The 21,848-nt window shown below is 48.6% G+C and overlaps 3 protein-coding genes across 6 annotated transcripts in view; all 3 read right to left on the reverse strand.

Annotated features, from left to right (window-relative positions):
- Positions 1-3,814, reverse strand: part of SMARCA4 (SWI/SNF related, matrix associated, actin dependent regulator of chromatin, subfamily a, member 4) — a 63,861-nt gene extending 60,047 nt beyond the window's left edge. Inside the window, 1 exon segment of the mRNA XM_030197015.1 lies at positions 3,754-3,814. The gene's annotated coding sequence lies outside the window, so the exon portion shown is untranslated.
- A 2,430-nt stretch (positions 3,815-6,244) lies between these two features.
- LOC115466045 (tctex1 domain-containing protein 1-like) lies at positions 6,245-20,941 on the reverse strand. 4 transcript variants are annotated; one of them, XM_030197018.1, is made up of 5 exons: positions 19,704-20,941; positions 10,981-11,097; positions 10,168-10,275; positions 9,907-9,966; positions 6,245-7,119 (listed from the first exon to the last, which is right to left on the reverse strand). In XM_030197018.1, exons 2-5 carry the CDS (start codon positions 11,071-11,073, stop codon positions 6,772-6,774), a joined length of 609 nt encoding a protein of 202 aa, XP_030052878.1. In that variant the 5' UTR covers positions 11,074-11,097; positions 19,704-20,941; the 3' UTR covers positions 6,245-6,771. The 4 variants fall into 4 exon arrangements, with proteins under 4 accessions (XP_030052878.1, XP_030052877.1, XP_030052880.1 ...); XM_030197017.1 differs by having other exon boundaries at positions 19,544-20,939; XM_030197020.1 differs by lacking the exon at positions 10,981-11,097.
- A 20-nt stretch (positions 20,942-20,961) lies between these two features.
- Positions 20,962-21,804, reverse strand: TIMM29 (translocase of inner mitochondrial membrane 29). The gene is made up of 2 exons (XM_030197016.1): positions 21,683-21,804; positions 20,962-21,593 (listed from the first exon to the last, which is right to left on the reverse strand). Exons 1-2 carry the CDS (start codon positions 21,792-21,794, stop codon positions 20,986-20,988), a joined length of 720 nt encoding a protein of 239 aa, XP_030052876.1. The 5' UTR covers positions 21,795-21,804; the 3' UTR covers positions 20,962-20,985.
- Positions 21,805-21,848: the final 44 nt, after the last annotated feature.

Below are 21,848 nucleotides of genomic sequence, written 5' to 3' on the forward strand. Positions count from 1 at the left end.
GATGGTAGATATAGCAGTCAAGGAGAATGGGCCTTGCAGCCTTTAGTACCGCAGCCCCTCCTTCAGCTTCACCCTCCAGCTAGAGCTCTAATTTCAGCACCCAACTGCAGCCCATGAGACCATGAGAAGAATACACAGAAACCAGCATTTTGGCCATTTTAAATACTGTATTTTGCAAAGATTTTCAGCAGTTTGTTTTCACCTTTTTAGTTAAATACTAGTAAAAAAAAAGGCCCGTTTCTGTCACAAATGAAACGGGCGCTAGCAAGGTTTTCCTCAGAGTGGGTATGTTTGAGAGAGTGTGTGTGAGAGTGACTGTGTAAGAGAGAGTGAATGTGCGAGTGTGTGTGTGTGAGAGAGAGAGACTGGGTGTGAGTGTATCTGTGAGAGAGAGACTGTGTGTGTGAGAATGAGAGTGTGTGCCATGGGCCCCCCTCCCTCCCTCCAAGTTCCAGGGTCATCCGTCCACTCCGTCCCTCCATGTTCCAGGGTCATCCCCTCCCTCCGAGTTCCAGGGTCATCCTCCCCTCCCTCCGAGCTCCAGGGTCATCCCCTCCCTCCCTCCCTCCCTCCGAGTTCCAGGGTCATTCCCTCCCTCCCTCCCTCCGAGTTCCTGGGTCATCCCCTCCAAGATCCAGGGTCGTCCCCTCCCTCCGAGTTCCAGGGGACAGAGTTTCAGGTTCCCCCCTCCCTCTGAGTTTCAGGGTCATCCCTCCCTTCCTCCATTCCAGTTCCAGCACCCTTCCCTATGAATTTTAGAAGTCATCTTGACTTACGAAGTCGAGGTTATGGCGGCCATCAGCAGCGGTAAAAGGCGTGCAAGCTCAGCCCTTCTCTCTCAGCTCTGGTCCTGCCTTCATTTCCTGTTTCCGCAAGGGTGGAACCAGAGCTGAGAGAGAAGGGCCGAGCCTGCATGCCTTTTACCGCTGCTGCCGGCCGCTGTAAACTCGACTTGGTAAGTGAAGATGACTTTTAAAATTTGGAGGGAGGGGGCCTGGAACTGGAAGGAAGGGAGGGACATCGCATTCCATGGCCTGGCAACTCTGCAGTGTTCCCTTCCAGTAATTGGTAACTGCTGCTTGTGACGAACCCGGAAGTACGTGACATCAATTCAGAAGATGGATACAGCAGGAGCACGAATGCTTCAAGGCTTCACTTTCACGGAGTCAGCTTCAGAACGCTGGCGGTGCTTTTTATTATATAGGATTTGCTTATTTATTTATCACAGAAGATCTATGGAGCTCTGTGCATTTCCAGTTCCGATATTACACAATGTTGCAGCCCACTAGGGATAGTGCTGACATTCATGTGGCCCTCTATGTATAAATGTTGCCCACCCTTGGCCTCAGCCAAAACCAGTATTCAGTGGGCAGTCCAGGGGCAGAGTCAGCACTAACTGGTTAAGTTAGCCAATAGGACTGCATAAAGAGTGGTCCTATCTTTGACCAGTTAAATGCCTGCCACCTGCCCACACGGTGACTGGACATGGCCTGGCACTGAATATCTGGGCATAAAGCCAACAGCAGTTAAAAAAAAAAAACCCACCAGCTGAATATTTACCCCTAAGTGTATAGTCTGTTTAATCTGTTGCCCAAACAATATTGTAAATACCACAATTCTTCTACTAACAAAAATGTCTCCCACTGGAAAGCTATCTGAGTCCTATTCAATCACAAATGATCTCTCCATGTTTTTGTTTTTTTAACATTCAAAACCAACTCCTGCAATAGCAAACAAGCCCTCATTCAACTCTGCTAGTACCTTTGTCTGATCCCCCAACAAGCAACTGCACATCTTCTAGAACCCAACCTCCTTATCACTTCTCCCAGTGTTGAGAGAAATCACCCCTATTTAATATTTTTCTGCCTTTTCCAGTCCTCCCCACGTCCCCCCAGGAGAGCATCACTATTTGTAGCAGGGGCAGCAATCAAACTGCCTGGAAGCCACAAAAAGCAAAGGACCACACCTCCGCCCCAACAGGATTAAGAAAGGCAGAAATTGCCACTCAGCACTGGCATCTTCCATACAACAGACTACCCTCTATCACATCCTTGCATCACAACTTAATTCCATTTTCATAGTGTCATGTAAAAGATAGGGGGAGCTGAGTTTTCAATCAGCAGCCAACTTTGATGTATAAGGACTTGTTAAAAAGTACAAAACCATAAAACTGACACATCAAGCCCATCTCTGGATTTAGAGAGATCAGTATTCTGTCCCCCCACAGCAGGATCTTTCTCGTTTCTCAGAATTTTTCTCTCATTCATCTCAGTGCATTTTTTCAAGCATGTCTTGCACACCCTAGAAGTATGACCCCAAAACTTTAATTAGATTATGTGGTGGATTTCTTAAACTAAAAGGAGATTTACTTATTTCACATATTTTTTGAAAGAGCAAATGCAAAGTTTTGTGGGTAATCTGATGGTATCCAGCCCCATTTTGTTTCTCCCTACAGTTGCTGTGCTGTGGTTGGGGTGGGAGGAAGAAAGACTACAAAACACAATTGTCTTTTTTTTTCTTTTTACTGGATTGCGCCCAGGACACTTTAGAAGGGCAATATATATTTAGATGTGCCTCACCCACCGGCTCCCTAGTTGTAACTATCACACAGTTCCAGAATGATTCACACATGAAAGGAATGATCTCCACAAAGAGAAATGCTCTTATCCTCTCCCTGTAACTTCCGGAGTGGTTTTCCTTTTAAATGAGCAGTGTTTTCTGGTAGCTATATCAGTCCTGGAGAAAACGAATCAGTGTGGCCCTCCATATCTTAGTGCAGTGGCCTGAGAACCAGGTTTGATTTCCACTGCAGCTCCGTGTGACTCTGGGCAAGTCACTTGACCCTCCATTGCCCCAGGTACAAAAAGAAAATGCTTATAAAGAAAATGTAAACTGCTTTGAGTGTAAACACAGAAAGGCAGCATATCAAATTCCATCCCCACCCCCATCTTCTGACCATTGCAGTAATAAGATAGTCCAGTGCCAACCCATACCCATCTCCAGGCATACACAACCAGGGAAGAGCCTCAAAAGCTCATGTACCTGCCTTTCCACTTTCATCCAGAGAAACCTACATTCCTAAAAAGCAACACAACAGAGAGAACATCCCTCCCTCCAAGCAAGTAGGATTTTGTCCCTGAACCACTTTCAGTGCTACTTGGCAGTACCACCAGTCCTGCTGGGTTTAAATGTCTCAGCGTGGTGGTGGGGGAGGAAATCGCAGACCCGCCAATCAATGAACAATGTGAATAGACAGCGTGGACGCTCCCAAAACTTTACAACTCATTCTTGTGGGGTTTGGTAAGAATAAATGTTGAAGCCCCCTTCCCTACCTACCCATGCAACACAAAGAAAGGAGGGGCAAAAGGAACAAACTCGACTGTGCAATACAATATCTAAGAGTGATGCATCCTAGTGCTAAGGAGGGAAGAGAGACCCCAGCCCAGGAAATGGGGAGGGAGTTGCGCTGCCTTTGTCTGTATCAAGACAGACCGTACAAGCAGATGGTGCATCGCACATCACCTCCCTCCTTCCTTCCCACGGGAACCCACGCTGCTGCTCCTCCCCCTCTCCCTTTAAATATCAGGGATCGAGGCTCAGGCAACAAGCGCGCGCGCGCAGCGGCAGAGCCTTATTGATCGTCCTGCGCCTCCGTAGCTCCGCGCGCTCCGGTGCTCTCGCCCGAGCCCCCGCTCTGTCCTCAGCCCCTTTTCATTCAAAGCCAGGAGACGGGACGGCCGCTCGCACACTTACCGTCCGAGCCGCGGAGGTGCCCCCGCCCCCTTCCTCTGCCTCACTCCTCCCCGTCCCTCTGCCGGTCGCCGCCACTACAAGCCCTGCGCGAACAAAGAGCCACTACCGTCCGTCTGCCGCTCGCAGGCCCCGCCCCCGGCCGGCTCCTCTCTTGCGCCCGCCGGGCCCCGCCCCCTGCTGTCCGACCAGAGGATTCAGCCCCCTAGGCTCCGCCCCGGTTCCTCCCCCTCCTGTCCCGCTAGCCGTCCAAGGAGCCGGCTTGGCAGGCCACGCCTCCGCTGTGAATCGAACAGACCCCGCCCTCTTCCTACCAGCCTCGCGCAGTTCTCCGCCGGCTCCCTAGGCTGCAGCTGCTCGAACGAGATGCACGAGAAGAGGGGTGGGAGTGGGAGGGCGGGCGCGCGCTCAGAGAGGCCGGCCCGGGTCAGCGTGCGATTGCGCACTGGCGGCTCCACTGCGGCGAAGGGAGAATGAAAATGGGAGAGAAGATGACTGCACCAAAGGAGCAGGGGAAGGGAGGTAGCAGCAGATCTCCGCGCTAGGACCGTGCACTTGGCCATGTGTTTCCTCCGTGCATTCTGAGAGATCCAGTTCCAGCTCAGCTTGAAAGGCACCGGTGCTCATCACTGCTTTAGAAATGCAACCCTTGCACCAACAATGGGGGGTGGGGACATGACTCGATAACAAAAAAATGTGCCACACTGGATCAGATTCAAGCTCTTATTTCCAACCGTGGTCAGTCCAGGGCACCCTGCTTGGTCACAGACTTTTGTCATGCTGATTAGGGGATAAACTGTATTGCCCATGAGCGCATGGCAAATATTAGGTTTGGTACTTTTTCTTGTCTAAACATTTTTTGAAACAAGCTATGACTATTTCTAACAAAATTACATAACACATTAAGTGAGAAATGCTTTCTTCAAGAATAAGTAGGATACTACCTTCTCCATTTGTGTCACACCTAGAACCAGTTCAGGAAAAACTGGCCGCTGGTTCTTGCTAAGGTGAAAAAATAGAGGAAGACAAGGACTTCATCAAGAAAAGAACTGAAACCATAACATCCCTCTGTGGCTGTTCCACCAGTTTTTCCTGAACAGGTGGTTCTGAGATACAAATACATATCCTATTGTCCTCAGAGAACACTGTTTACAGGTAACTTTGCTTTTACTACTGGTTTGTTTACATGTTAGTACTACTTGAAAGACTAACCAACTCTTCCCTATTTACCTCTTTCTTTCATCCATGCAGGATTTTATAAACTTCTGTCCTCTCTCAGCTGCCACTTCTCCAAGCCCAAGAGGTCTTGTTCCAAACCAGACAGACCATCTGACCACAACAACCCCCACCCCCCTCCATGGCCGGTTTCAGGAGGAAGGGGTTTAGAAACTAACCTGGAAGGGTAACGGTAAGCCCCCAATAACAAGCTCATTTGCATACTGGTAAATAAGTTCAAGCTTGTTTATACTTGATTAAACACTTAGGGTGATGCCATCAAAAGTATTCAACACATAGTACATTTGATAAGTATAAAAGCAAAACAGAGATATGATAAATATAGATACTAGTAGACTGACTAACCTACTGCATCTCTTAGGATCTTAGGCTAAAAGTGGTACAGACCAAAGGTGCATCAAGCCCAGGATCCTGTTTCCCAGTGAACAATGCAGTTCACAAGTAGCTAGCAAGATCCCAAACCAGTACTCTAGAAACAAGCAGTGGATTTTGCCCAAGTCTATTTTAATAATGGTTTATGGACTTTTCTTTTAGGAAGTTATCCAAACCTTTTTTTTAAACCCCACTAAGCTAACTTTTAACTACATTCTCAGGCAAAAAATTCCAGAGTTTAATTACATTTTTAGTGAAGACATACTACTTTGTGATTTCATTGCATGATCCCTAGTCCTAGTTTTGGAAAGAGTAAACAATAGATTTACGTCTACCTGTTCCATTCCACTCATTATTTTAGACCTCTATCATATCTCCCCCCTCAGCTGTCTTTTCTCCAAGCTGAAAAGCCCTAACCACTTTAGCCTTTTGTCATAGCGAAGTCATCTCATGCCCTTTATTGTTTTCGTTGACCGCTGCTGTGCCTTTTCTAATTCCACCATATAATTTTTGAGATGTGGTGACAAGAACTACACATTCTATTCGAGGCGCAGTAACTTCATGGAGCAATACAAAGGCATTATAATGTCCTCATTTTGTTTTCCATTCCTTTTCTAATAATACCTAACATTCCATTACTCTTAGCAGAGCAATCAAAATAAATAAATACATGAAAAATAACTATCAGTGAAAAGCAGACAAACAGATGCATCTTAAGATTTAAATGAGGAAAGAGACAATTCTGTATCTAGCAGAGTTGGTAAATTATTCAAGTGTAGGTTCCACAATGTTACCTTCCAGAATGCAGAGGGCAGTACACACAATAATGATTGTTGACTGGAACGTAAAGAGAGAGGCAGAACAGGAAATAATCCTGAACACAAGATAAAGCTAAATATTTATTTAAAAATAAGATGGCACAGAAAAATCAGAAACTAAAGAAAAAAATACAGAATATGCAGAATGCACACTGCTGCTCCTGTAAAACTTTTTTTGTTTAGTATAGCAGAAGCAAACTGTTAGACAAGTCTTACAGCTTAGTCAAAAGCAGGCTTCAATGGGGTTTACCAAGCCTTCCTTCACAATTTACTGTCCCAGCTGAAACGAGGGACGGAAGCAAATCCAGAAATATTCCAGATCAGCAAGCTGGCTGAAATCGCTTCTGCATTCTTGCATGCATGAACTATCGGAGAGACATCATTCCATTACTTCATACTAAAAAGCATTCACTATTCATCCACGACACTAAAATCTGGGCTTAATACTCTAAAACTCCATGAACAGTCACCCAATGTACCTTTTAAAATCTTATTTCAGAAGACGATATAGCAGTGTGTGTATTTTGAATCAGTGACAAGAGGTGTGCTGAGAATTGTGCTTTTTTGAAGTCTGATGTTGAAGACAGGACAGACCTCATTCACAATACAATATAAAGACACAGGCGACACAGCAGAGGCTGCCGTTAGTGTAGTTGTGCGATACACAGCTGTCCGCATGAGGGTCCCACAAGCAGCGGCTCACCACCAGCAGATCCTCCTGACCCTTCTCTGCCAAGGCCACAAAGATCAGAACTTTGTACCGCAGTGGCACCAGCGACTTCACCATTTGCTTGAGTTCCTCCGCCACTTGCTTAGTCAACTCTGAACCAAGCTTGGGTCCATAGGTTACGTCGGCCAGCTTCTGGGGCAAATATTCTTCTAACAGCTTCTGCAGGGCGGAGAGCCGGATCTTGTGGTTCGGTTTAGAGGCAAAAGCAGGCACCTGGAATGAAAGGATTCAATAGTCAGGAGGAAATCTTAAAGGAGTTTAATCTGGCCATCTTTTCTAGCGCTTAGCACCGGGTGTGCAAGGGCTGCAGCAGGGATATCCTGAAAGCCTGACTCATATACAGCCTTCGAGGACCAGGCTTAATGCCTGTGAAACTCATTTTGCCACCCAAGTAATTCAGGCTGCTCAATCCTCTCCTGGAGGCACACTTATCCAGCTGGGTTCTCTACATTACCACAAAAAAATATGCATGAGTTATTTGCATACAGTGAATCGCCAGTCAGTGCAAAATTACCTGATGCACATTCGCTGTGGCCATCCTGAAAACAGAACTGGCCGGGTGCGACACCTAGAGAGGTTTTGAGAAGCACCGAGTAAGTGCCTCAAAAGTATTTGTAGAAGCCTCCGTGAAAGAGCTGATTGTGAGCAGCTACTGAACAAAGCCCAGACCCAGATTCTAGTCAAACCAGCAGCCTGAGCTGTTTCCAGCTTTTACCATGGATGAAGAGGAAAAAAGACCCCTCAATGCACATGAGGCTATGTACAAGAGCAATGCTGAACAGACTAGACCCTCTCTCTCTTGCAGGCAAGGATGGTACATTTGGGGATTTTGCAAACTTTATAGCACTGATCAGGATACCCCTATGTCCAGAACCATTTTGGGATATTTATGTTGGTGTTTTCAGTGAGGAGGTGGTGGGTTGGTGCAGACAGCCAGCCAAACTACCAAGGGGTCAAAAAGGGGTAAGGTAGGAAACAGAAACATAATTATTCACAAGAAAGAGGTGAGCACTGATGCTCACTCATCCCTGCATATTCTGTTTCATACACTGTCCACATTTCCACGCAGGATTTGTAGCAGTTAACACTCAGAAAATGACCTCAACATCCGAGGGATGTATAATCAACAGCAAATTCATAATCACAATAGTTTTCAAACAAATATGTTTTCAAAGCCTTTCTAAAACATGTGTAGTATGGAATTGGTCTTAGTTCGTGAAGCAAAGAATTCCAGATTATTGCACCTTGAAATATGAACAAGTTCTCATAAATGGACATATCTAAGTGAAGGGTATCCTATTTGTAAATTTTGCAGAAAACAAGAATTATGTCTATAAGCAGGAATAGCAAGTAATTTAGTAACCCCCCCCCCCCCCCCCCCCCCCAAATTTTGGCCAAATTTAAAGATTTGTTATACCGGGTCTTCTATTCTGCCACTAACTTCAGGGCAGATTCCATTAATAAAAGACCAGACCAATATAGCCAGGAATTACAACCGAAGACAATCAATAATAATAAAACACAGCCAAACTAGTATGCTCTGGAAAAAAAAATTACATCAGGGGCAATATAAACAATTAGTGAGTTCAAGAGGTCAAAAATTTTTTTTTAGATTTTTTCCTGAAACGGAAATTTCTACAGAATCTAAGTGATAAGTTCTAGATTTCTACCATCTGGTATTGTATAGGATAATGATGTTTGACCAATTGCAATTTAGTTACTACTGGAAAATGTAGTAAAACTGATTAGCACCATGCAATAGTGTTATTAAATTCATTCCTCCCAAAATTTTAAAACCATGGTACATAATTAAAAACTAAGCAAGCCAACGTAAACTTAATACGCATATTAACAGATAACCAATGAAGATCCGGAGGAGCAACACTGTCAAACTTGCATTGGTTGATATACTGTAATATAGGGGGGAAAAAAAAGTCACAGCTTTCAATGGGCAGATGCCACTCCAGGGCTCCGGAGCAGGGCACCAGTGGGAGTCACTGAGAAATCAGATCTCGGAGCAGTAATTTACCACAAGAACTGGAGCAAGTTCAAAGAATGGGGTCAAGAGCAGCCATCACCAGAACATAAAAACCTTTGGGTTAGGGAGAAAAGAACAGAAGCGTGCAGAAGGGCACAGGGGCACCATCTGTATCCCAGCTAAACATCAGATTCTCCTGCAGTTCACGTGCCTTAACACAATCCTAGCCATGTGGAGGGCTGATCCTTACAGCACACTGCCCATGATTCTCTCCTCATCCATCACCCAAGAAGTTCAAAATTACAGAAAACCTGAGTACAAACTGGAAATGCACATCTCCTTTCACAGGGGCACTCACCTCTAAATGTTATCCATCTGCCTGGAAAGTGTGTGTGTGTGGTGGGGGGGGGGGGGGGGGGGGAGCGCGCAGGAAGGACATTTTAAAACTTGCTTTTTATGTTCCTACTACTTGCATTTGCTGCCTACTAGTGGACACTTTCCATAACGTAGCAGGGAGGTTAAGCCACTGAACTGTTCTACGATGATTAATAGTGGTGCAAACATTTTCAGTCTGCCATGGATGCCAAGGCAAGGCAAACTGAATGGAGAGTTTCATGTTTAAACTTGTTAAATGTTTTGATGAAAGGCACTTTCTGGCGAGTACACACACTCGTTTGTACAGACTCTTCATAGGTGTCAACTAACATTTATCGATGGCAAATTTACTTGTTCCTCTGCATTGAGACAGCGGTATGACCCCCCCCCCCCCTTTCTTGCAGTATCTGTTACCTCTGGACATGCAGTGATGGGGTACCAGGAGAAAGGCAGATACTTCCTCTCCAAGGAAGACACCAGTCAGCATCACTGGAAGGTGCTGAGGACTGCGACTCTCCCACCCTCAGGATCTCTCTCTTCCCTAGCTAGCAAATGGTGTTCACTGCAAGGCCTGCAGTAGAAGTTGCCCCAGCATGTCCTCCTATTATCATCTTATATAGATTGTTAAGCCAGATAACAGCCATTACCTGAGGTGCTACAATGCTCACGCATTGTCTCTCAGAGCCCAGCTTCAGCATCCTCCTCTCCTGAAAGCAAAGAATTCATTCTGGTTATAATTTCCCTCCTAAAGGCAGTATCTGCTTGCAATTGATGGTGCTCTCTAAGTGCTGTCATCAGCCAGCTGCATGTGAAGATTAGCTCCCTGCACAGGGGAACTGCCACCGCCAAAATGTACTGGTTTTTCAAAGATGTCCCAACAATATCCCCTCCCCCATGAGTTCCTGTACCTTTAAGTTCTTGGTGAGTCTCTGTGCTGCCAACAGTCCCTTGAAGCTCCAGACAGCTGGGCTCCCACTTGCCATGGCCTTACTTCTCTTTTCAGCATTTACATTTTTCTATACCCCCCAAAAAATAAATAAATAAATAAACACACATAGTAAGATAAAGAGAAAATCACCCCCCCACCACCACCACCAAAAGCACCCCATCACTATAACCCTCATCCACCCAAAAAGCAGCCTCATAGTCTTGTGCTGCAGAAAATTATGGTTACAGAACTCTCCCCAAAACAATCACAGGAGAAAAGACTAGGTAAAAATATAGAAAGATTGATGGAACAAACACCTCTTTCCCCAGTACAGAATAAGGGTGTGCAATCAGCAAAACAGGATAGTAAGGGCATTTTACAATTCACTCAGCAGAACAGAGAACAAATGCACTCCAGGACTGCCTTGAAGTGAAAAATTCTGTAGTTTTCTACTACTCTGAAAAGACAGAACAGTTACCTGGTGGCTTCAGATAAACCCAGCAGCCCTTATCAAAACATTCACCTAATCTTTCCTGCTCTAAGCTAGCACTCAGCTTCAACTCCTGCCCTTGGATGGGAATAGCCCTAAGGTGGAGATCAGGGTATCAAAGGTAGCTTCAAAGAGCTGCTTCTATCATAGGAGAGCCCTGCAGGGCATTTTCAGGGATGAGACTCTGAAACCTTTCAGGTGGTAGTGAACCTCTCACTGAAGCCTACTAGAAAACATGGGCAGTGCCAGTACAGGAATGAAACACCTGAAGGTGGCACTTTGCCCAGGATCTTGCCAACTCACCCCTTTCTCTGTAATGCTCCCCTCGCTGGCAGTCGTGCTGAACGGATAAGACCCTACCAAAGATAATCCCTTTGCTGGTGCCCTTGAGGCCATTCTGGCAGCAATCACTTCAGAGTCCTGAAGACACAAGCAAAAGATGCTGGGATATTAAGTAGCACAAATTACCCCACAAAAGAAACTTAACATAAAATGAGGTGGGGGACTAATTTAGTATATACTTACTATTTCATCTGATTTAATGTTGATTAATCATGTACAGTTGTTATTGTTAATGTGAACTAAGTTTTTATAAGGTTGTCACCAATAAAAACACATCCCCCCCCAATAAAATTCCCCATAAAGACTATCAAGATGCATGCTTAAGGTATTTTATTTAAATCATGCATTAAACAAAAGTTAACTCATGATGCAGTGAGAAAGGTGAAATTAGATCTTACCTGCTAATTTTCTTTCCTCTAGACCCTCCAGACCGGTCAAGACGCGTGGGTTATGCACACCTACCAGCAGAGGGAGACTGAGAAAACACTGAGCTTTTGATACTGTATATATAACCTGTGCAGTACACCCACTAGCCAGTATAACCTTAACAAAGCAGAGAAACTAAAACACTAAACAAAACTATCAACCCTGTACGTGGACAATGCCAAATGGAAGAACCACTGTATGTTCTTTTTAACTGTTTTACTCACTGAATTCTGTTAGTGCTTCCATAGGTGGGCCATCCAACCACACCTGACTCAGACTCATAGTAACAATCATCTGAAAAACCTAAGAGTCTGAATTATGTAAACTACAATCATCAGCTGCCAAGAGATATCCAATTACTAAAGTCTACCTCCTGGCCTACAGAAAACCACCGGGCGGGCTCTTGACCGGTCTTGGAGGGTCTAGAGGAAAGAAAATTAGCAGGTAAGATCTAATTTCACCTTCCTCAGCGACCCTCCAGACCGGTCAAGACGCGTGGGACGTACCAAAGCAGTAAATCTCTACGGGTGGGACCCCCTTAGGCCAGAGGTCAACACAGCAGCCCCAAAACCTGCCTCCTCTTTAGCATGAACATCAATCCGATAATGTTTAACGAACGAATGCAGAGAGGACCAGACTGCCGCCCGACAAATCTCTAGAGGAGGAAGCATACTACTTTCCGCCCAAGAGGCTGCTACTCCCCTGGTGGAATGAGCCGAAAAACCCTTAGGTACCGCACGACCCTTCAAAACGTAAGCAGACGCAATCGCCTCCTTCAACCACCGAGCTATCGTTGCCTTGGACGCAGCTGCTCCCTTTTTAGAACCGCCAAAAAGAACGAACAGCCGATCAGAAGTTCTGAACCCTCGAGTTCTAGATAGATAACACCGCAACACTCGCTTCACGTCCAACTTCGCCAGACGACGCTGCTCCGAGTCTCCAGCTAGATTCCCTAATACTGGCAGAGAAATGACCTGATTCACATGAAAGTCGGAGACTACCTTGGGCAAAAAGGAGGGCACCGGACGCAGGGAAACCCTTTCCTTGGAAAAAGACAAGAAGGGCGTTCTACAAGACAACGCCTGGAGCTCCGAAACTCTGCGCGCTGATGAAATGGCTACCAAAAACACTGTCTTTAAGGCTAGATCCTTGTCCGTAGCCGAAGCCAAAGGCTCAAACGGAGGTCGAATTAACGCTTCCAAAACCAGATTCAAATCCCACGGAGGAACGAGCCGGCGTTGCGGAGGCCGAAGCAATTTCACTCCCTTCAAAAATCGAATCACATCCGAAGACGAAGCCAACGACTTACCTTGAACCTTGCCACGAAAACAGGACAATGCTGCCACCTGAACCTTCAAAGTAGACAAGGCCAGCCCCTTGTCCAGACCATCCTGCAAAAATTCTAACACATCCGCGACCGAAGCATGTATAGCCCTCAAATTCCGAGCCAGGCCACAGTGCTCAAAAAGCCTCCAGACTCGAACGTACGCCAGTGAAGTGGACTGCCTCCGGGAACTCAACATCGTAGCAACAACTCTGGAAGAAAAACCCTTCTTCCTCAACTTGCTCCTTTCAAGAGCCAAGCCATAAGCGAGAACTGAGCCGGATCTGGGAGACTGATGGGACCTTGACACAACAACACTGTCTCTGTCAATGGCAGGGGATCCGCCACCGCCAGACGGACTAGGTCTCCGTACCATGGGCGACGCGGCCAATTTGGAGCTATCATAATCACCCGCCCCGGGTGACGTTCGATGCGTTGAACTACTCTCCCCACTAACGGCCACGGAGGGAACACGTACAGCAACTCCTGAGGCCACGGTAGCAGCAGGGCGTCGATCCCTTCCGACCGCGGGTCTCTTCTGCGACTGAAGAACCGCCGCACTTGCGCATTGCCCGCCGTTGCCATGAGATCCATCACAGGCATCCCCCACACTGACACAATGCGATTGAAAACCGAGCGATGAAGCGCCCATTCCCCGGGGTCTAGAGTATGCCTGCTGAGATAATCGGCGTCTACGTTGTCCACCCCGGCCACATGAGCTGCCGACAAGGCCTGAAGATGAAGTTCTGCCCACTGGCACAACAGCTCTGCTTCCTCTGCGACCGCTCGACTCTTTGTGCCCCCTTGCCGATTGACGTAAGCTACAGCCGTGGCATTGTCGCAGAGAACTCTGACAGCCCTGCCTTGAAGTAGCGTCTGTAAATACTGAAGAGCCAAACGAATGGCCCGTGTCTCCAACCGGTTGATGGACCACTGGGCTTCCTCCTGAGACCACCGTCCCTGCGCCACCTGACCGAGACAATGAGCCCCCCAACCGGACAGGCTGGCATCCGTGGTGAGAATTACCCATTCTGGAGCTTCCAATGGCATTCCCTTCACTAGGTTTCGAGCGTCTAGCCACCAATGGAGGCTGAGACGCGGATGAGCAGTCAGAGGCAAACGCATCTCCAACCCCTGCGATTGAGGAGACCACCGACTGAGAAGTGCCGACTGTAACTGCCGCATGTGCGCTCTGGCCCAGGGCACCACCTCTATAGTCGCTGCCATCATGCCCAAAACCTGAAAGTAAGCACGCGCTGTCGGTCTGTCTCCCGCCAGGAAGTGACGAATCTGATCCTGTAACCTGCGGATCCGAAGAGTCGGCAACACCACCCGACCGTTGAGCGTCTCGAAGCGCACTCCTAGATACTCGAGGGATTGGGTCGGGACGAGATGGCTCTTGCTGTGGTTCACTACCCAACCAAGCGATTCCAGCAAGGCTACCACCCGCGCTGTAGCCACTTCGCTCTCCGCCTGAGACTTGGCCCGAATCAACCAATCGTCCATACGGGTGCACCAAAACGCCCTGTCTCTGCAAAGCCGCCGCCACTACTACCATCACCTTGGAAAAGGTGCGGGGAGCTGTTGCTAGCCCGAAGGGAAGAGCACAAAATTGAAAATGCTTTCCTAAGACCGCAAAGCGTAGAAAACGCTGATGCGCCGTCCGAATGGGAATGTGAAGATAAGCTTCCGTCAAATCCAGCGACGTCAGAAACTCTCCCTGCCGCACCGCGACAATAACGGACCGCAACGTCTCCATGCGAAAAGAGGGAACCTTGAGCGCTGAATAGACTCCCTTGAGATCCAACACCGGACGCCAGGCATCCTCCTTCTTTGGTACTACAAAATAGATCGAATAGCACCCTAAGCATCTCTGCGTTGGAGGAACAGGAACCACTGCTCCCAGGGCCAGAAGGCGACGCAACGTGTCTCGAACTGCTGCTTTCTTGATTCTTGAATGACATGGGGACTCCAGAAACCTCTCGGAAGGCGACTCTTCGAATTCCAGCGCATAACCATCTCGAATCACCTCGAGAACCCACCGATCGGACGTGATTTGGACCCAGCTCTGATAAAACTGACTCAGCCGAGCTCCTACTCGCACCAGAGCCTGGGTCCGCACACCTTCATTGCACATTCCGTCCGGACACCTGTCCTCTCGCGGCAAAGTCACGCCCTCCGCGACGATTCCCTCGAAAGGACTGGGTGCGCTGAAAAAAACGTCCTCTAAAAGCCCCACTAGTCCGTCCCGGCCTATACCGGCGGGCCTCAGCAAAACGACCACGAGAAGACACCCCTCTGGTGCCCGACCTGGGACGTAAATCCGGCAGGCGAGGAATCTTAGCATCACTAAGGCCTTTCACCAAATTGTCCAAATCCTCTCCAAAGAGCATGGTTCCCTTAAATGGCAGAGAACACAACTTCGCTTTAGAAGCTGCATCCGCGACCCAACCTCTTAGCCATAGGGCCCTACGCGCTCCAACTATCATAGCCATGTTCTTGGCGGGCGCCCTCAATAAATCATAAAGGGCATCCGACAAGAAAGACGAACCCATCTCGAGCTTGGCTAATTCCTGAACTCCGGAGGCCCCAACCTCTACTGACTCATCAAGGAGTTTCTCGGCCCAGCGAAAACATGCTCGGGCCACCAGGCCCCCACATACCGAGGCCTGGAGCGCGAGCGCCGACAAATCAAAAGTACGCTTAAGGAAGGCGTCAATCCTCCTATCCTGGGGGTCGCGGAGAGCGGCTCCGCCGTCTACCGGGATAGCCGTCGCTCTAGTCACAGCTGTAACCACTGCATCCACCGTAGGGGCCTTCAAGGAATCTTTGTCCTGCTGAGGAAGAGGATAGAGCCGCGCCATTGCCTTATAGACCTTGCATGGAGCATCCGGTGACTTCCACTCCTGGGAAATCATCTCCCGGAGGTCCTTGTTCATAGGAAAGGACCGCGCCTTACTGTGAATACCCTTTACCAAAGGGTCCTGCCCCGATTCACCCACGGGCACCTCAGGCTCAAACTTAAGTGTCACCGTGACTTAGTCTATGAGCTCCGCAAGCTCATCCCTATGGAAGATTCTGACAACCGAGGGGTCCTCCCCAGGTAAGGCCTCAATCAGGTTAAGAGAGTCTTCAAACCCCTCTCCCTTCTCCTCAATCCCTATTGGTTCTTCCGAACCCAGCTGAGACAAACAGTCCCCTTCTTCTGACCATTCCAATCTTGGTCTTTTCGTTAATATAGAGCCATGCCCCTCCTCCACCTGAGGAGGCCCGGCCTTCCAGGCCTGGAACAGAGACCATACAAAATCTGGAGGAAAACCGACACATCCTGAGCCCTCCGAGGGAACTTTCTGGCCTAAACCGGAGGAAGCTGGCCCCACAATCAGCGCATCTGCTGATCGCAGCGGATTCAAAATGGCGGCCGTTCCCGCCGAAACTGCAACCGCCGACATCGCGCCTGCCTGCGATCCCGCTGACACCAAAACCGGCGATCCCGTCGGAAGTTCCGCGGCCAACACGGGGGGAGCCGAAATTGACTGTTTAGGCTCGCCACAGAGGCGACACTGACCGCCCGCCGTCTCTAACCCCCGCCGCGAACAGGCGCGACAACGAAGTAGCTTGCCGGTCATAATCAAACACACACACAGTCCGCCTTTGCGCTAATTAATTCCTGACCCTGTCAAGCAACTTCGCACTGCTCTCCCGTCTAGTGCAGGGAAACTGAATTCCTCTTCAGTTCCGCACTAAATAAATAATAAAAGGCTCTTAAAGGGCCAGAACACTGCTGGCAGCTGACAATTGTGAGGCACTCAAGGCTCCAGTCCAGAGAAAGCAGCCGAGGCACAGAGCTGCCACTTATACAGAGATGGAGAGCAGCTTAGGGGGAGGGACCCACAACACAGGTGTAACACCCCAGGGAAAACACTGGGCCCCACCGGACCCAGGGCCCCGAAGCACACTTTTTTTTTTTTTTATCCACGTACAGGGAGACACAGAATGAACCAAAATGGAACAAACCACCCAATTTTCTACTTCCTATGAGGAAAACTACCTCACCAGACCAGTGAAGACTGCACAGGCTGTCCTTCTACCTCTGCTGAGACTGAGAAAATACTGGCTAGTGGGTGTACTGCACAGGTTATATATACAGTATCAAAAGCTCAGTGTTTTCTCAGTCTCCCTCTGCTGGTAGGAGTGCATAACCCACGCGTCTTGACCGGTCTGGAGGGTCGCTGAGGAAAGGCATTTCTGAGTAAAGGGGCGTGTGAAGTTTGGTGCACTCGTGTACTGATGGAAAAAAGCCAAATATGTAGGTCAAGTCCCTATCTATTAGTGGATAGAAATGGAAGTAATATTAACATATGCCTCTAACTCTTTTCATGAGCTGTGGTCCAGCTTGTTATCCCACCGATCCACAGTGGGTCGGGGGATCCTAAGTCCTCCTGACTTAGGTACACCAGTGCTTAGCCTCTGCTTTCACTCCTGGGAGAGAAAAAAAAAAAAAAAAAGAGGGTGCAAATTTAACTCACATTTCTGGGCTCAATTATGGTGCTGTGCCAACGTGGTCCCTGAACCTGGGAACCCAACACCCAAGAATAGGCACAGACTACCACTAATCCCGGAAATGTGAGTTTATTGTATTTCACTTCTTGACCCAGGAGTCAAATTACAGGCATTAAATATACAGTGGGGGAAATAAGTATTTGATCCCTTGCTGATTTTGTAAGTTTGCCCACTGACAAAGACATGAGCAGCCCATAATTGAAGGGTAGGTTATTGGTAACAGTGAGAGATAGCACATCACAAATTAAATCCGGAAAATCACATTGTGGAAAGTATATGAATTTATTTGCATTCTGCAGAGGGAAATAAGTATTTGATCCCCCACCAACCAGTAAGAGATCTGGCCCCTACAGACCAGGTAGATGCTCCAAATCAACTCGTTACCTGCATGACAGACAGCTGTCGGCAATGGTCACCTGTATGAAAGACACCTGTCCACAGACTCAGTGAATCAGTCAGACTCTAACCTCTACAAAATGGCCAAGAGCAAGGAGCTGTCTAAGGATGTCAGGGACAAGATCATACACCTGCACAAGGCTGGAATGGGCTACAAAACCATCAGTAAGACGCTGGGCGAGAAGGAGACAACTGTTGGTGCCATAGTAAGAAAATGGAAGTACAAAATGACTGTCAATCGACAAAGATCTGGGGCTCCACGCAAAATCTCACCTCGTGGGGTATCCTTGATCATGAGGAAGGTTAGAAATCAGCCTACAACTACAAGGGGGGAACTTGTCAATGATCTCAAGGCAGCTGGGACCACTGTCACCACGAAAACCATTGGTAACACATTACGACATAACGGATTGCAATCCTGCAGTGCCCGCAAGGTCCCCCTGCTCCGGAAGGCACATGTGACGGCCCATCTGAAGTTTGCCAGTGAACACCTGGATGATGCCGAGAGTGATTGGGAGAAGGTGCTGTGGTCAGATGAGACAAAAATTGAGCTCTTTGGCATGAACTCAACTCGCCGTGTTTGGAGGAAGAGAAATGCTGCCTATGACCCAAAGAACACCGTCCCCACTGTCAAGCATGGAGGTGGAAATGTTATGTTTTGGGGGTGTTTCTCTGCTAAGGGCACAGGACTACTTCACCGCATCAATGGGAGAATGGATGGGGCCATGTACCGTACAATTCTGAGTGACAACCTCCTTCCCTCCGCCAGGGCCTTAAAAATGGGTCTTGGCTGGGTCTTCCAGCACGACAATGACCCAAAACATACAGCCAAGGCAACAAAGGAGTGGCTCAGGAAGAAGCACATTAGGGTCATGGAGTGGCCTAGCCAGTCACCAGACCTTAATCCCATTGAAAACTTATGGAGGGAGCTGAAGATGCGAGTTGCCAAGCGACAGCCCAGAACTCTTAATGATTTAGAGATGATCTGCAAAGAGGAGTGGACCAAAATTCCTCCTGACATGTGTGCAAACCTCATCATCAACTACAGAAGACGTCTGACCGCTGTGCTTGCCAACAAGGGTTTTGCCACCAAGTATTAGGTCTTGTTTGCCAGAGGGATTAAATACTTATTTCCCTCTGCAGAATGCAAATAAATTCATATACTTTCCACAATGTGATTTTCCGGATTTAATTTGTGATGTGCTATCTCTCACTGTTACCAATAACCTACCCTTCAATTATGGGCTGCTCATGTCTTTGTCAGTGGGCAAACTTACAAAATCAGCAAGGGATCAAATACTTATTTCCCCCACTGTACCCTTAGCTAAACCTTCAGGGCCTTTGCCTACCTCCCAGCATTAGCAATGCAAAATCCATTTAAATTAAAGCATTGCTTGGAGGCAATGCTAAGTTTAAGCCATTTTTGTCACAAACAGTTAAATACTCGAGTGAAATGGAAACAGATTACATCTGACCCCAATTCCTAAAGCTCTCTATACCAGGAAGCAACAGCAGCAGAGGTAAAGTGATCCCCTCATCATGCACCCCCCCCCCCCCCTCAAAAAGAGACTCCCTGAAACACTCAGAAAATACTGTGTCCAGCCACCTCCCTTTATTCAAATTCTCTGGAAAATTTAAAATCCCACTAGAAAGGATAGTTTTCCCTTTCCTGATCTCCTTTCTCACTCCCCAAAGCACTGTGGGAAAAGTCTCCATATGATGAAATACATTTTCCAAAGAGCACAGGGGCAAAACCCTTCAGAAAATCCGATAACTACTGCCAATAAACGTGAGGAGCTTAAAGCAAATTCTTACCGCAGTCAGGAAAGGAGAGAATGAACTGCTGGTAGGGCAATGTTGTCACTGTCAGAATGTTCTGTTCTGGGCAACCACCAGCCCTTCCTTACAACAGAGAAATTAGCAAACCTCGCCTTAACTCGTAATAAAATAAACTGCCAAGTGCCAACGTGCATACCAGGAACAAAGAGTCCTTGGAAGAGAGCAGCTGATTGCAAGGAGAGACATTAGGGTGCCCTGGGAGATGCAGTTGTCAACTGAAACATAAGAACTCATTGTTAGCAGTCACAGAAAGGAAGTTCCACCCCAAGCGCCCAGCAGGTGTGACCCTGAGTCTTATACGAGATACAGCAAAAATCTCCTGCATGTGACATGCCTGTACCATACACTGTCAAACACAAGTCATCCAGGGGAACCCAAAGAACTGAACACTGTGTAGAGGGGTTCAGTCTTCATTTTTCCTCTCTGCTGTCTCCAGACAAGGGGAAAGAAACACTTGGAGATGATATTCAGGCATCCATCTACCTTAGCTAAAGTAGACATGTGCGCCCAAACTCTTAAGTTGCTTCTCTTGGTGTACCATAGTGCTCCAGATCCCTAGAAGATTTCAGCAGATTCTCAGAACAGATAGGCAGAGAACTCTGGGGCTTGGAGACTCATTATTGCTGTAGGTAGGCAGTGAGACCCGAGCACCTCATTTCCTGTTAAATCTACTGCCTCAATGATACCTTGCTTGTTAAAGGCTGCCCCCTCCTTTCCCCAGCAAATCTACTTCTGGAGGAATTCTGTATAACTTTAAAATGCAGAATTTGCACAGGAACAGGAAGCAGCATTGCAGCTCACAATGCCTAGAAAAATGATGCCCCCAAGTCACAGACCTCTGCCACCTTCTAGGTGATCATGATGCAAGAAGAAAAGGTGTGACTGCATGCTGGGCTGCATCCTCTTCCTATGCTGTTCTGAGACCGACTGCACAGTTCAACAGAGAATAGCACAGCTTGCTGCTTCCTCTTCCCACATGATGGAGGGATGGCTTCAGGGCAGCACAAACAAAGTGCTTTGCCTGGGTCACCAAGCCAGCCTAAAATTGAAAGCAATACAATCTGCTGGGGCCCAGAGGAGAAATGTACACCACCAACCCGCAGGTGCACATCTAGAAAGACCTAGAAGGGGTCAGAGAGTAGGCAGAGGGAAAAAGGCTACTAGGGTGTGTGGAAGTAAGGGCACAGAAAGCAAGCTAGGCTAGAAAGTGTCAACCCTGGAGAGGGAGTAGAAAGGACTGGATAAGGAGTAACCAGACTTTATATGGTGGGAATCAGTCCCACAGACGTTCTATAAACATGAGCGGCAGTGGGAAGCCTTGCTCTCTGTGTCCCTTCTTGTAGGAGGCTCACTGCGAGTGGGTGGCGTTGCTGATGTCCGGTGCTGGAGGAGGGGGGGGGGGGGGTGGAGGACAGGCATTAAGCCTGTGCCTGCCGGAGGTGCTCTTCGGTCAGCGGCGGCACCGCCTCGTACTTCTCCAGGAAGAGCCTCTCGTTGCGATCGGAGCGCAGGTCCCGGGCAGACAGGCTCCGTAGGTGCGCGGGCAAGTGCTGGAATTCCTCCTCGTTGACGTCGAAATCACGCATCTTGGCGCGCAGCAGCCACCAGCGGCCCAGAAAGCCCACGTCCAGGACGCGGCCGGGAAACTGGGTCCAGCGGACTTTTAGGTGGCGGCACTGGGCCTGGTACAGGTCGCAGTCGGGGTGGTAGGGCGCCTCGTAGACCAACGAGCAGCAGCCCAGGCCGCAGTGGCGAAGGCGGCCCTGGTTGCGGAGCCGCAGCAGCCGCTGTACGTGGCCGTCCGAGACGCCGTTGCGGGTCCAGGGGGAGAGCAGCAACAGGGTCCCTGAGGCCTCCAGCAGACACGTCTCGAAGGAGCCGGGGCCAGGGGCGCCGTGGGCGCAGAGGCCGACCCCGGCCAGCAGCGACACATACAGCGCGGCCCGGGCCGGACGCTCCTTCGCACCCACAACCACGTCCTTGCAGGCCTCGGCGTAGTCGCTCAACAGGTTCTTGCACCAGGATCCTGCGGGGGAGAGAGAGGGAGAGGATCAACCCGGTGCTCAAGCATGTGTCAACGCAAGCAGGCAGCCACCTCCCCGCCGTAACACTCACCCAGGCGGCTGGTCCGGAGCCTGGCCCACAGACCTCCACTACCCGCTTCGGTTGAGCTCGCGGGGCTGGGGAGCCGCTGCCGCCACCGGGCGCCCAGGAGCAGCGCCATCATGCTCGTCCACTTCCGCCCTACAACTTCCGCTCGGAGCTCCAGTTTACACAGACA

Source organism: Microcaecilia unicolor, chromosome 3, assembly GCF_901765095.1.
Source record: "Microcaecilia unicolor chromosome 3, aMicUni1.1, whole genome shotgun sequence".
NCBI classification, from domain to species: domain Eukaryota; kingdom Metazoa; phylum Chordata; class Amphibia; order Gymnophiona; family Siphonopidae; genus Microcaecilia; species Microcaecilia unicolor.

What these genes read in the sequence shown, in the direction of transcription:
- LOC115466045 (XM_030197018.1), bottom strand. Translation starts at nt 11,073, where the DNA reads ATGGCCTCAAGGGCACCAGCAAAGGGATTATCTTTGGTAGGGTCTTAT. An exon ending in GGAGCATTACAGAGAAAGGG is followed by an intron (nt 10,276 to 10,980) that starts GTGAGTTGGCAA and finishes TGGGGGGTATAG; the next exon opens with AAAAATGTAAATGCTGAAAA. An exon ending in TGAGCATTGTAGCACCTCAG is followed by an intron (nt 7,120 to 9,906) that starts GTAATGGCTGTT and finishes CTTTCATTCCAG; the next exon opens with GTGCCTGCTTTTGCCTCTAA.
- TIMM29 (XM_030197016.1), bottom strand. Translation starts at nt 21,794, where the DNA reads ATGATGGCGCTGCTCCTGGGCGCCCGGTGGCGGCAGCGGCTCCCCAGC. An exon ending in GCTCCGGACCAGCCGCCTGG is followed by an intron (nt 21,594 to 21,682) that starts GTGAGTGTTACG and finishes TCTCCCCCGCAG; the next exon opens with GATCCTGGTGCAAGAACCTG.